Source organism: Saccostrea echinata, unplaced genomic scaffold, assembly GCF_033153115.1.
Source record: "Saccostrea echinata isolate AGI-Se365-2 ecotype Australia unplaced genomic scaffold, CSIRO_AGI_Sech_v1 ptg000034l, whole genome shotgun sequence".
NCBI lineage: Eukaryota > Metazoa > Mollusca > Bivalvia > Ostreida > Ostreidae > Saccostrea > Saccostrea echinata.
The window spans coordinates 2,380,126-2,395,048 of record NW_026889783.1 but is presented as its reverse complement, the minus strand read 5'-3'; the positions used below and the strand labels follow the sequence as shown (position 1 = coordinate 2,395,048).

Below are 14,923 nucleotides of genomic sequence, written 5' to 3'. Positions count from 1 at the left end.
ATGTTTTGCCTTATTGAAGATTTGTATTCTATACTGGATTTAGGAGATTGATCACTATTCGTTACTTTCGCCGTTTCAGTAAAATCGAAATGGATTATACTTTTTCTTCAATATTTCTTCAGCTGACAGCCTGTACATCGATATCTTATTATGTAGTTGACAATTCTATCTGCATTTGTATCCCTTTTGCCGTCTGAAATGAAAATGTATCTATAGAGGAAAATTTATTTTAGAGTTGCCTCTCTTGCGTTACCCTGGTTTCTCTCATTATTTCTGGATACAAGAATGTACTATGTTGTTTTAATATAAAGATAGATGCTGCATTTCCTCGCTTTATGTATAAACAATCAGAGTGGGAAGGGTCCAAATAACAATTAATATAATGATAAAATAAAAACACTTTTGAGATGGGGTGGGGTATATTTCTTTACTACAAATGAATATTTTTTACATACTTTTTGGAAGATGTGGACAGTGTGATATTTTGGATTGAATGCTGTCTTCTACATAAAGAGACAACATGCCTTCCGGTCAATCTTATTTCATTTTGAAGCAAAATCATGTTTAAAAAATAATACAAACATTGTTAATGCAACCGCATTTTAAATTTGTAATTATTTCCAAGTGTTGCAGTATTTTATCTTTGAATTATATAAGGTATGCTTTTTAGACAAGCATGTTTTTGTATTCAAGTTGCCTAATAAGTGATAATTTAAAAAAAAAAAATAAGAAAATTCAGTAGAATTTTCTAATTCACTATTACGCAAGCTTTTACTAGAAATTACATTGCATTAAATGACAATTTTTTTTTTTTTTAAAATATAAAATCTTATCTTAGGAATGTTTAACCATTTCTTCTTGAATTCTATACATCGTACGAAGAAAATCTAATGCTGTCGAAAAGTAGAGTATCGTACTTGCATAGACAAAATATCAGTCATATACATGTATGTTACGACTAGACTCGGGGTAGAAATACGTCGTATTTTGAGATTGTTTACAAAAACATTAACAATTTAATCAAAACTAAAACCTATGACTTATATAAAGTTCATTCTGTAGACAGAAAAGAATATACCTTAAGCAGTTTAAATTTTACGGCACCAGTGCAACTTTTTGATATTTCAACTGCTGAGGGACACAGCTTTATATTTACATGATTATATTGCTGTTTTAAGTGATACTGAATGGGCAGATCCTGGATTTTTTTTCGGGAGGAGGGATGGGCAAACCCCCTCCCCCAAAAGTATTACTTTTATGCATTATGCAAAATTTAAATCTACTTTCTTATATTTAAGTACATGTATTCTCCATTCTGCAAAATCGATATTCAATACTCAATGTAGGATGTAGAATACTGAAACATAAGAAAGTAGATTAAATTTTAAAAAATGCAAAGATTGTTTTTCCTTACATCATATTTTCTTAACTTTGAATCTGAAGTAAAAAAAAATGTTTTTACCAGAACCACCATTAGAATTGGCTTAAAAATACTTTTTAGAAGGGGGTATGGGGTATGGATATCATAACCATATTCCAAAAGATAATAAGTTCCTGCATATAATGCATATGTAAGAAGAATTCTGAAAACCAGGTTTTTGTAGAATTGAACAGGAAATCGTAAATCGTATTCTTTTTCCAGAAGTTCTGGAAATCAGGTTTTCGTAGAAAAAAAAATTCTTTTACGATCCCAAATGGCCCCTAGGGTGAAAATGAAAATTCTAAAAACCTTACTGCACATCTACAGGACACCACCAATCAAATTCCGAAAGATGAAGTGGTCATAATACATAATGTAAGATCAGGTTTTCGTAGAAAAACATTTTTTTTTACCCCCAGGGTGAAAATAAAAATTTAAAAACCTTTGCACATCAACATAACATTACCTATCATATTCCAAAGAATGAATTGGCTACTGCATAAGATGTAAGAGAAATGCTGGGAACTAGGTTTTTCTAAGCAAAAAAACGACGATGAGGGAGAAAATGGTGTGATGGACGGACGGACCAAGATACCAAAAATAGCTGACGCCTGAACTTTCTTTAGAATGTGCGGGTTTCATAAATGAAACAACCAAAAAAGACTTCGTCGGCGGATCTGATCCGACAGGTAAGATAAAGTAATAGGTTAAACTGATTTGCTTGCTTGTATCTTTTATCGTCACCTTTTGCACAGGTATTAAAGATTACCGGAAACACAGAAAAGGGTAATTAGCTGCATGCAGAAATGCTGGAAGATCCAGTTAACCTTGCCACATAGGAAAAACAATTAGCACTTAAAAGTGTCAGAAAAAAAAAACAATTTGAAAGACCATGAAATTCAATACAAAATCAATGACTTCTTTATTTGAATTCAACGAAAATAAAAGGAAATCAGAGAATTTAGTAATTACGGTATATTGAAATTCTAGAAATAAAAGCTCAAAGACGTCATCACTTACTAATGTCGAAAGGTCCACAATAATAAATTACCGAACCAGCGAAAGAATTTACAGGCGCAATGTAGGCGGGGTCCTTCCTATAATCATGATGACAATTTTCATTCTGATGCAAATACTGAACATTCCACGGACAGAGTGTGAAATAGGAAATATATATCTTATATCACAAGAAATTATGTAACAGGGACGGCGCAGGATAAAACAGGTCTACCTGATTCCAATCCAAAGGCAGCAGTGAAATTGACACTTATTGAGAAAACGAAGACCAAAATGAAGATCTAGAAGGACTAAAGAAAAAAATACTGTACATGTACATAAATTGACGTATTCAAAATTTAGCGCAATCACTGGGTATTGAGTGGTTGGCGTAATCATGAATTAGCGCTACACACGTCCGCGTCATATTTTGTATTTAGAAATGATTTTTTACGGTATTCATGAATTAGCGCATTGTTGTCCGCGCCAAAGCCGCTAAAATATGAAGCCCGTTTTTTTAAGTACTCATAATTAAGTAACTGAAAGAAACAAAGACAGTACAACACAAGGTAAAATTGATCCCAAAACAGGAAGCAGTAGAAATCCCTTGTCCTTTATGTGCAACACAGAAGGAAAATTGATAATCTCTTGAAGCGGACCTCATTTTCTGTGATTCTAATTTTTTGGAGCTCAACTTTTTTTTTCATTTTTCACAATAAATGACTTAGGGGCCCTAATCCCCCCCCCCCCGTAAAATTACTTTTATAAGGACATAAATGATAGCAGGAATAAATCCAACAAGCCTCCGTAATAAGACGGACTATTTTCATTTCATTTCTGCTGTTCCATTATTTAGATAAATACAAGTCATATATAGCTTTCAAACCATTTTATTCATGTGCATTACTCAGTAACAATCATATACATACAGAAGAGACAATACAACTCCAATAAATTATTGCACCAACAAACATTATAGATTTCATCCCAAACATTCTTAATAACAGGGCACACATGCAATGATTCTCTCTATGATATGATAATGTAAGGCCTCATTTGGCGTGGAATGTCACTTAGACGACTAACTCTATCAGGAATGTAGGTTCGCAGACATTGTCAATGACTGTTGATTAAAAAAAATAGGAAATTCAAACAAGCCTTCATTTCACTACGCTTGGTTGTCATACTGTGGTATAATATTTGTATTCTTTTGATCTGGTCTAACTCTTCCACTGCCCACTGTTTCATTAATGAAACATTTTTAAAACAACGTTATGGTATCACATGAGTAAATCACTTTGAAACCCGTCGAGGGTAAGTAAAATCATTTTTACTTTTCTAAATCAGCTGAATAACATTAATCTAGATTTTATAAACAAATGAAAAAGTTAGAAACTCTTTTACCTTAATACTTTTCTTTCATTTACTTAGTTTGTGTAGAAAATAAGACTACAGAATTTAAACATTCTTAGACTAGATGACCAAGTACTTTGAACAGCAAGTCAGGTTCAATAGCTACCACGTCAGGTTCGCTAGATCCTAGAATCAGATTCACGATCTCCAGTCATGTTCACTTGATCTAGACAGGTTGTTCAATAAATCCCTAACCAGTTCACTAGATCCTCAAGTTGGTTCACAAAATACCAGTCAGGTTTAATATTATATAGACTCAGGGTTAAAAATCGTTAAGAGGTACAGTATAACCAGCTTGAATAATTAACGATGTCAGCACCACATGAAGTAAAGACAGATATCCTCTAATTAAAATACCTCCATGTAAACAAATACATATGATAAATAAAAATGCAAAAATACTCTTCATATGCTTTCTTCATATCTGCATATGTGTAAAATTTCGTATTTTTCTTATTTATGGCATGGAAATGTAAACAAGTGCTATACAACATCCGACAATAACCTGTATCTATATCGTCTTTTTTTTGGGGGTGGGGGGGGGGGGTGGGGGGTGGGAGGGGTCAATAACAGCATGATGTAATTTCATTAGAATATACAAAAGTTGAAGCCTTTATACAAGGGTTATCCATATATAAAAGCAAATATAACATCAATTTTTAAGATGATTCACCGCTGGTAGAGATGTAAACTCGGTGAGCTAAATCTTGCACTACAAAGACGACCTCAATTAACATGTAAGAAGTATTAATGATTTATAAGAATAGTCTGTCACGAAGCATACGTTTTGTAGAAAACTGAAGCACTATTCCTGGGTTAATTGCGTGGCCAGCACTGGCCCTTAGTTCCCGTATGAAGAATCAGGTCCTCGGAATCCTTCAGCACTTTTCCTTTGAATCTACTGAAGATTTTAATACCTTAATAAGGTTTGTAACAATTCTAGAAAAAGTCGTCGACTATAACTTCACTGACTTCTAGTCCTTTTTCCAGACATTTGGCAATTTCTTTAAGAATAATTACAACTCGTCTGTCCAGTGCTATCAAATGTGGCTCCAATAGGATAGGTCGTACGCTGTCCTTTTTGAGAGATTTCCTTAGTGAGTTACTCAGTCTCTCTGGACCTACGTAAAATTTGGACAGCTTGATGAACGTAGAAAACCTTATTACGCAGCACTGAGTTAATGGAGCCAGAATAGAGAGGTCGTCTTTCTTTGACTTACCAAACCTGAAGTGCACAAATAAAAATATCCATCACTGAAAGTAAACAAATAAACAGGGAAGTACATATTATAAGGCGATGTTTCTACTTACGCTCGACCATTGTCTAAGTGCATGTGGAATGTAACGTTTCCGAAATCTCTGAACGTTTCGTAATGGTGACGATCAAGATTTCCTGCAACATAAAACAAAAAAATCTGATGTGAAATCCTTTGTGGTAGAAGCTCTGCGAGAATCTTAAGGGGCCTTTGACCATTAATGTCTGTATAAAAGCAACATACCTTTGGCTTCCAAAAGAATGATCAATCATATTGAATATCACTATACACAATGTACTAGACATAGTATATACTAGATCTTAATAGGGAAAATATTAATTCTACTAAAGTCTAAGTACATCAATCTATCTGATGGTCAAACAGACTGTTCAGAAGCAGATTACTTTCAGGTACCCCTGATATATTGAGAATTATCTTATATGCACTCTTGATATATATTGGTTATGTATACTGATCATATTAAATAATGAAAGATAATCTGATGAACGACTATAGATGGAGAAGAAATGTCCTTGGGACTGGTTGTTAAGAAGACAAGACTTTAATTAATATGGAAATAGAATTCGGTGTTTTATGAATAACACAAAATCGATGCATAATTTCAGGAAACCATTCTTCCTACACCGGAAGTAGCTGAGTACAGCTGTTGACAGGGCTTATATTAATTACCCCCGGAATTGTACATGCTGAGGACGAACGTCATCTGACGATGCTAAAACAAAACCTAACGGAAATGTCATAGGCTACAACTTCTTAACTTCACTTTGTAGTAGAATAAACGAGCTGTAACGTCACCACGATATAGACACAAAGTGACAGATATTGATTTGATACTTTATGGCCGAGGGTGTAAAATCCAAAGTATTGCCAAAAAAAAATAAAAACAATGTATAGTTTATCTATCATCTCGGCCGTCAACTTACCTGTTAAAAAGTCAAATATATGCATGTCTATGAGATCCTGTAGTCTTCGTTCGTTGTTGTAAGGGGGCTTAGTTCTAACCTTGTCACAAAGGTCATCATATACTTCCCAGTATGCTTTGCGATGTTTGCTGTATGATCTTTTCCATGGGTTCCTCCATGTCTTTCTCCTGGCTATTTTTTCTGGGGGTAAGAAAGCTGCTAGGGACGCTTCTACCGTGTCGGGGTTACCACAGATCGCATGACCAGAATCACAATAGTAAGAGCACGAGCCATGGAAGCAAACATTGTTGGCTGAAATTAAAAAAGAAAGACAACCCCTACTGAATAGTCTTCAGACATTTGGAGGAGATTCGGGAGTGTTCTTTATATAATGGCATTTACCAGGTGAAATGAAGAAAGTTTTGGCGAGTTTTCGATCTGCTAGTCTTTTGATCTCTGATGTCATGTTAAATCTTCTTCCCGCCACGGGTGGAACTCTGTAGAAAGCCAGTACTCTAAAAAGGAGAAAGAGGTTTGTTAATCGTTACCTTTTCTGTTCCATTTCTTTAAAAAGTTAGGCTCTGAAATATTGTTGCCGATTTCATTTTACATTGCCTTACAATTGAGAACGTACTGGAGTATTACATTACAGTGTATCAGATATAAAATGATGCTTCTTTGTAATATTAAGTGATAACCAATTTGTGAAGTAATTCTATATCCATAACTTCTATCTTGTGTTAAGAATGCATCACAGAAATTGGCATTTATTAATAAAATTCCGTTATATGTCATTGTCATTGTGAAATAGAAGGTAATTACCGACCTGTCTAAGTGGAAGGCCCCTATTTCCGCGTAATGGCGCTCATAGTCACTAAAGTAAAAGTGATTTGGCAAAGTTTCAACTTCCCGAGGAAACCTGAAAAGGATAAAGTGATCATAGGAATAGTACCTAAATAAAAGAAAACTGGAACTACTACTTCATTAACGTTTCAATAAAAGTTAGTCTTGTAGAGGAAATCAATCAACACGACTTTTCTTCCATAATTAAGTGTTGTCTATATGCATTTCAAAGCTGCATGTCGTCAACTTAGAATTAACCATATAAGGTTAATTTGTACAGCTGATTAAGCCGGTGTCTACATTGTATAATTAGCGTAGGCATTGTGATAAATCATTTACTTCCGTTCAAACTTTTTTCAAACCTTTAGTTTTACACGTTGTAGCGTCATATACAGACTCTGTACAAATACATATACAGACTCTGTACAAATGCATTACGCCATCACAGATAATTAGATGTCCATTTCTTCATATGTTTTTTCCAATGCAGACTATCTCGCCTTTTTGTTAGGTGCTACATGTATAGTTTGTTTTTTCTGTTCATTCATTGATGTTTTTTCTGAAAGTCCTTTTGCAAAGACAGAATTTTTAGAGTGCATAACAAAGCCTCAATATGCTCTTAGATATAAATGTATAAAATGTAATTTTTTGAAGGGGGTGGGGTGGGGGGGGGGGTAACAAGTAACCGATAAATGATGAATAATTCCTGTATTGCTTGTGTTGTGCTTGAGAAATCGGAATAATTAGGTAATAATTTAACATGCATCTTGGAGGAATGTGATTCAATCAACCCCTCGGTGCATCAAGCACATGAAATGTTGCGGTTACCACATTTAATTAACTCTGCAGTGTATCTGTAAGCTTGGATTATTTCAAAGCTGAATATCATCACTCGCTGATTCTCAGGCAATATTGGAACGGTTCGCTGATAATAGCTTGAATATTAAAATTTCAAACCAAAAATTATATCAACAACATTGAATCATTTGCAATACAAAGTTGTTCATCCTGCACACCTGTCCTTTTCACAAAACTTGAACTATTATTTTGTTGCAGTCGACTGACATTTTTTTAAAGAAAAGAACATTGTATGACAGCATATAAAATTATGAAACCCTAGGATCTTAACGCTCACCTGAGTCCGTTTTAACTTCATGCATAATGAATATATACATGTTTACAGATAAATGATGATTCTTTATATTTAAACTAATTCATATTGAACTTAAAAATATATATATTACAGTGGACCGTTGCATATCAATGTGATAATTTGTTACCCTTTTACTCTTGAAATCAGTAAAGATTTTAACCTATTATCCCTACGTATAAGTCAACACCTTATTGTAGCCCCATCATACCCCGGGGGCATAAACAGAACACTACATAGGGCTATATTTAATACTTTGATTAACTATAACTCTGTTGTTCTTGAGAAGATCGTTCCTATATCATGTCTTAAGTTTAACCCCCTATTTGTAGGCCCACCATACACCTATATCATGACTTAAGGTATAGATGGATACTTAAGGTTAGAAAATTATGTCCTTTTATGGATCGGATACCTAAGTTTAAGCCCCTATTTGTAGGCCCGCCTTAGCCCAAAAGGTCATGATGTGTACAAAGTTGAACTTACAAGCCTAAACTATTTAAGGAAGCTTACTTAATTATAAGCTTGTTTTCCTGATCCAGTGGTAAAACTTTTTTTGAACGATATAATTACATTTTTACTATTATTTGATTCAAACCCTTGAAAGGGGGCATTGCCCTTTATTGAAGAAAAAAAAACAAAACAAACAAACAAAAAAAAAAACAACAACAAACAAACAAAAACAGAAACAAAAAAAAAAACAAAAACTTGCATCCCTTCTTCTCAAGATGATTTGTGGTTAAAACTAGCCATTTCCTTGATGAAAGGACAGAAATATGAAAACTTTACAGGTACTTTACAAAGGTAGGCACAGACAGACTAAATTTAGATGAGAATAGCGTATTGTGCCTTTGGCTGAGAATAGCTCAACTGTGCCTTTGGCTTAGGTAAACAAATTGAAACATTTAACGGGACATGCTGGGAAAAAAAGCAATCTGAATCTGAAGACACCACTCCGAAAATGGATACTAGCACATTTATATCATATCCTGTACCAAAAATAACGATGTTTCATTTCATTCCAGTTGATTGACATGTAATTGGATGATATTGGTAACATTATATACATACCTCATTGGTTTGAATAATGCCTGCCCCTCGTCCTCGAAGGTGATGATCAATTTGAGCTGTGTGCCGCCATCTTTTTGCTCTGTAACAAAGAGCGCACATGTTTGCAGTTCTATTGAAGGAATTTGAAAACGGTAGCATTCATGTCTTACGTAAGTTCTATATTCGTCTGTTCATTTTGTAGTAATAGTTATTATAATAGTGAATAATAGTTTTTAAACCGGGGCAAGCTACTGACAAATAAGTTGATATTAACATGGATTCATCAACCCTGTTTAAAGTCAGTTTTTCGCAACTTCTACGGTCGTTATAATGATTGTTTATAAATACAACCTATAGTTGGGTCGTATTTTGTCAGACATGTTTCATACCATTTGTTAGGGCATTGCTTTTATGCTAAATTTGACTACGGCGTATTCCGTCTACTTGATCTGGCTATACACAGGGCTCACCACGGGTGTGGGGGATACTTACTCCTCTTAGGCACCTGATCCCACCTCTGGTGTTTCCAGGGACCTGTTTTTACCCTGTTCACGATTTGTTTTGTCTACTGTATTTATAAGATTGATCAGTTTTCTTGATCTTCACCTTTTACATATATGACGTTGGGGAAATTCATTTATATTCAAATTCATAGTTACTGTAAATAGAGACATACCAATCTAGTTCACTCATAATCAACTAATCATTAGTATGGTAGTATCCGTTGTAACTTTATATTGTTATTACACACAGTATTTCAAGTTTACTTACTAATATATATATTTTATATTCATTTAAGCACATGTTCAAAAAAAAAGATCTCTAGGAAAGTATATTTCATTTTCAAGCAAGGGTACTTTGAGAAATACTTGTAACTATGGAAGATTGAATGAAATGGAATTTCTAAAATATAGGAACTAAGTTACATTTGGGCCACAGAAAATGAATTCTTTGTTTTACGTTCCTGGGAGGATAGCTTTTTCATAAAGATCCAGTATAAAATCAAACGAAAGTTTGTCAATTTTTCAACTTTTTTTCCGGGCATTTTCTGTAAATTTTAGACAACTATTTACTTTATCTTTTAGTCATATTTAAAGAATAACAACACAAACAACTTTCTTTCTCACTTATTAGGCTTAGTCAAAATTTTGCTTTTTATTGAATGAGGTTTCAGAAATGAGTTTGTTTTTTAGTCGGATTAGAGGGTACCATTCAGAAAAACCAAGGGTCGTTAAACATATATATAATTTACCACGGCCTTATTTGTAAACAATTTTAATCAGTGATGGACTACATATTTCGTTTTCCATGGATTTCTACACAAAATAGTCGGCTACATATATTCAGATTATTATAATTTTATTTTTCTTTCGGTATTCAATGTAAATGATTATTTTTAGCATCGCTTCTGCAAATAAATGAGTTGAACGTCTAGCGATTGAATTTTACTACTCTACATTTTATGTCACTTTTGTGTTTTATTAATGTAACATATTGCAAGTTAAATATATATTTAGACAGTTATTAGAATTATTTATGATTTTATGCTTGCATATTGTAAGTTAATGAAATATTTGTTGAGTTTCCTTCATGCTGAAATAATGTGTGCAGGCTATGAATAATTCAATATGTGTTTTTGCAGTCATTTTCTAAAAATAGATTATGAAATAAGATTTTTTTAAGTACTCGATTAGCAAAGTCATAATACATACCAACATCAATAACGGTTTCCCTTTCCATGTCCGTCAACAAACCGTCAATGGCGGGGTCATCGGGGTCATACATATAATACTGATTGATTCCCCTTTGAAATTTCTCCCAGTTATCGGATCCACCCCTGAAAAAAAGATCATACCATCTACTGAAGATGTTCGTACCATCTACTGAAGACTAAACGTGTGCTAACTTACTTTTATTTTCAAAACACTATTTAGGTCAGAGTGGTTTATCGGAGTAAAAAAAAAAAAAGTTTCTTACTCGGTATCTTGTTTACTATGAATAAAGTGATGTGACGAAAAAACTTTGCGTCGCTGTTTTATTAAGCAATGTCTAAATTGTTGAAGGAACAAATATTAGGCACCTTGTAAAAACGTACTAAAAGCTATGCAGTTAGTGTAACAAGAAATTTGACTATTTAAAGCAGAAAAATGGTGCTACAATCGCATCTCCAAGGCCAAAAAACGAAATCGAAGCCCTTAACCCTGGTCAACTTACAAAAAGTCAAAGAATTCCGTTTTGAACAGACCATAATTTACATCTTAAAAATTCAAATTATGGCATAGCAAATGTATTTCTGGTCGCAAAGGGGAAACTGTTACAAATTAAATCTGTTTGTTTGGAAAGAAAAATTAGGTATAGACTAAGTGAATATGCAGAAAAATTGTCGAGAACTAATGAATTTGTTAACTTTCAGATCCTTTTCGCATTAATAGATTTATGTACATTTTCTCATCATATTTAAAACATAGTTCTAACAGCTACTGCTGACCCACGGAGGTGGGGGTCAATGACGAATCATCAGATATATACAGTACAAAATGTCTCATTTATGTGGTGCTAGGTAAAATATCACATTCTGTATGGATTCGATATATTTTTTTCAGTCTACGTAATCTATGCCACCAAATCAGGAAATCGGCGTAAAAGTTTCACTTTATGTGTAAAAATGGTAAATACAGATATGATCTACAAATTTTAGATGAAGGGGTACCTTGCAAAAGAAAAAAAAATAATAATGACCAATATTATGTCCACTGAACACGATTCTTTTCTTCTTTTTTTTTCTTTTTCTTGCAGAATAATATACATATACATTGTATTTTTTTTTAGTTTGAACATATATTACTGTAATTTATAATTACAAATGGATTGGGCACAAGTTCTAAAAAATTAATGTGCATTTATTTTATTTTTCTGTGTAAAATGCAATTAAAGAAGAGCGACTTAGGTATGCCCAAAACGCTTTTCTTTCAAATCAAAGAATGAAATTAACTTTATACAAAAAAAGAAGTCTGAAATTATTAACACTGGGATGTTAAACAATTACCGTTGTCATCCCTCATCGTTTGTCGGGTGAGAGCGACACAGAAAGACAAATGGCGACTGACGGACAGCCTGGGGCCAGCATTAGAGGACAGTGACGTCTTTCTTAAGTGTCAATTCTAGCACAAGAATTAGTAACATATGTACAAGGTGGTATTGGCGATTATGCTTGTGAATTAGAACAATGTATAATTTATACAAATGTTAATGAGATGTTACTCCTTCACAAATCTCAGACGGTTTAGGAACATGTTTTTTTTCCCAAGAATATTGACTGAATATTTTAGTTATATATTCCAATCTCTCACTTGTATAGATTCAATTTAATTTTATTTTCGATACAATTAAATAAAAATCCATCTTGTAAAAAAAATATCCATCGTCTGATGCTTTCAGTGAACATAAAGAAAATATTAGCATAATTGAACAATTAAAAAAATCCAATCAAATATGTATATATAGACATTCTTTGTGACGCATTTAGCAACAACAATCCACAAAAACGTTAAAATGTTCAACCGGAATTGTGTTAAATAAAAATTTACATAATGACATTCTGTGATATTTCAAATGTAATTTGCTAACGTGTCATAAATATATGAGTTGGTGTTTCGGTAGAACATTTGTTTCGGTTGAAATGATCCTGTAGTGTGTATATGGTGGCTTTCTTAAGGTTCTGCAAATCAAACTTCTGGATGTCTTGCATAAAAAGGTTAATAAATAATTAATAAGCTACCACTTGTAAAAATGTTTACATAAAACCCTGACAATAAAATGTAAGAGTCCTGCTTCCTTACATCGAAAAGGTTTTCCATGTCTTCGCGCGATTAGAGACTTTAACACTTGTAACAGAAGGACGGTTGGGGCGTGAAGTGTTCCAGCAAGCTTATTTACATCCATCAGCCGAAAACCCATCATCATCGATTCCAATAATACCATGGCATGAAATTCATCTTGTCGGTTTGATAATGGCTTATTACGAATCATTTTCACGGGAATAAATATATAATTCTATTGTGTGGTTTTAATCACTCTCTTCTTTTCTATATTATTGCTTGCACTTTGTGGACTCTTCAAATCGATGGAAAACTATTGCCCATTTCGTATCGACTTTAATTAAGGCTCGTTTGTGGTATACAAACATAAAATTCTTGCAGATAATAATACGTCAATACTTCAAACTCAAAATTTATTTTTAAAAACCATTTATGCTGATGTATCGAACTTCAAAAGAACTTCGGAGATATTGAGTCTGTACCTGAAAATTTAAAAACTTTACACAAAGAACAAAAAAGGTGACGAAAAGGGAAGGATAAAATTGAAGTCGACAAATTGGATAAAGGTTGGAGAGTGTCTGAATAAGATCGATGTCACAAGGCGAGGAACTGAATGACAGGTTTCAGACATAATGGATAAGGGTCCTCACCAAGCTTTAATGAATGGAACATGAACTAATCTCATTACCTAATCTGTAAGAAAACCGATAGAATCAGTTGGGCATTGAACTTATTTATTTTAGGGGGGAAAGAAGACTGCAATTAATTGATACCCACAAGTCAATGTGTAAGTCTATATAGGTTCCTCTCCCAAAGGATAAACAAACCTAAGCCTGACCTTGGGTACAAGTAGTGCTGTAGCTATGCCATTCCAAAACTCACCGGCATAGCCACAAACAAAATTGCTAAATAAACAAAACTAGAAACATCAACAATTGATAAATCTACCCCGACAGCAGACCTTACCCGGCATCCTTCTGATCAGCATATCCAGGTAAATAAATCCCTTTTTTATGACTTCGTTTCTTAATGTTCCACAGTACAGTGTCGTATGGAGTCACACGTAATTCATCCATATCAAACATCTTAGGATGTGTCCTCCCTAACTTCTGTAGCATAGAGTCCACATCTTCGTCCGTAAACTTGACGGGAATTTCCTCGTGGGGTTTCCCGTCTTCCAATCCCCTGGACTGCCCTCTCTCCCCTTCCACAGCCTCCGGACTGAATTCATCACTCGTGTAATTACTCTTGTTTAACCTTTTCCTCAGAGCCGAGAAATGAGCGTCCGTATCCACAATTCTAGGAATTAGTTTCCTGACATGATAGGACGGTTTAGAGTACTCTATGATTTTTGGCAAAGTTTGTAGTAAGTAGATACAGGTTAAAAGAAATGAAAGTCCTACGATAGAACCCAGCACACGGTGCTTTAACTTCATAGTAAAGGTGACCAATCCCCGTCTCACTTGATAGCAGTAGCACCCTTAAAGACAGGGACCATGCTTCTGTTACACAGAGCCCGCTACTGATGACATACCTCTGCCTGTCACTCAACTACCACTACAGCACGCCCTCCCAGTAAGGCGTTCAACTTATAAACTGCCTCAACTTCTGTTTTGCTAATTATTTCTAAGCTTCTCGTAAATCCAGTCAGTTATAAAAAGTTTAAAAAATATTCGACCACAGAATAAAACACACAGGTAAATTACGGCAAGTAGATAGAGACATTAATCCAATTTTCAGAAACGATAAAAGTTAAACCTTCAGAATCTCTGCACTTCAACACGCGCTATTTAACTCATGCTGTTCTATATATTTGCGGTCGATTGAATCTACCAAAGTGACGAATGCATACGCCGTGGCTTCGAAGGTAAACTGTACATAAATATCTGTCATAACCGTCAAATATTCTATAAAGAATGTTTTCCTCTATCGAGATCAATACGAAACAATATCATATGTAATTCAGGATTTCTCACAGTTTCCAGTGGAAACAGAGTATTATAATCCTCCAAGTATTGGTGTCCATACTCATGACAGTAACACGAGGACTTTGT

General features: G+C 34.1%; 1 protein-coding gene across 1 annotated transcript; it reads right to left on the bottom strand.

Annotated features, from left to right (window-relative positions):
- Positions 1-3,290: 3,290 nt before the first annotated feature.
- On the bottom strand, positions 3,291-14,612 carry LOC133199543 (extracellular serine/threonine protein kinase FAM20C-like). Its single transcript, XM_061335358.1, has 8 exons — positions 13,836-14,612; positions 10,764-10,888; positions 9,073-9,151; positions 6,835-6,927; positions 6,411-6,523; positions 6,030-6,320; positions 5,141-5,222; positions 3,291-5,054 (listed from the first exon to the last, which is right to left on the bottom strand). The coding sequence occupies exons 1-8, from the start codon at positions 14,303-14,305 to the stop codon at positions 4,769-4,771; spliced, it is 1,539 nt and encodes a 512-aa protein (XP_061191342.1). The 5' UTR covers positions 14,306-14,612; the 3' UTR covers positions 3,291-4,768.
- Positions 14,613-14,923: the final 311 nt, after the last annotated feature.

Coding starts and splice junctions, on each gene's coding strand:
- LOC133199543 (XM_061335358.1), bottom strand. CDS start 14,305: ATGAAGTTAAAGCACCGTGTGCTGGGTTCTATCGTAGGACTTTCATTT. Junction 10,889..13,835: donor GCTGATCAGAAGGATGCCGG/GTAAGGTCTGCT, acceptor TCTTTTTTTCAG/GGGTGGATCCGATAACTGGG. Junction 6,928..9,072: donor GCATTATTCAAACCAATGAG/GTATGTATATAA, acceptor TATCCTTTTCAG/GTTTCCTCGGGAAGTTGAAA.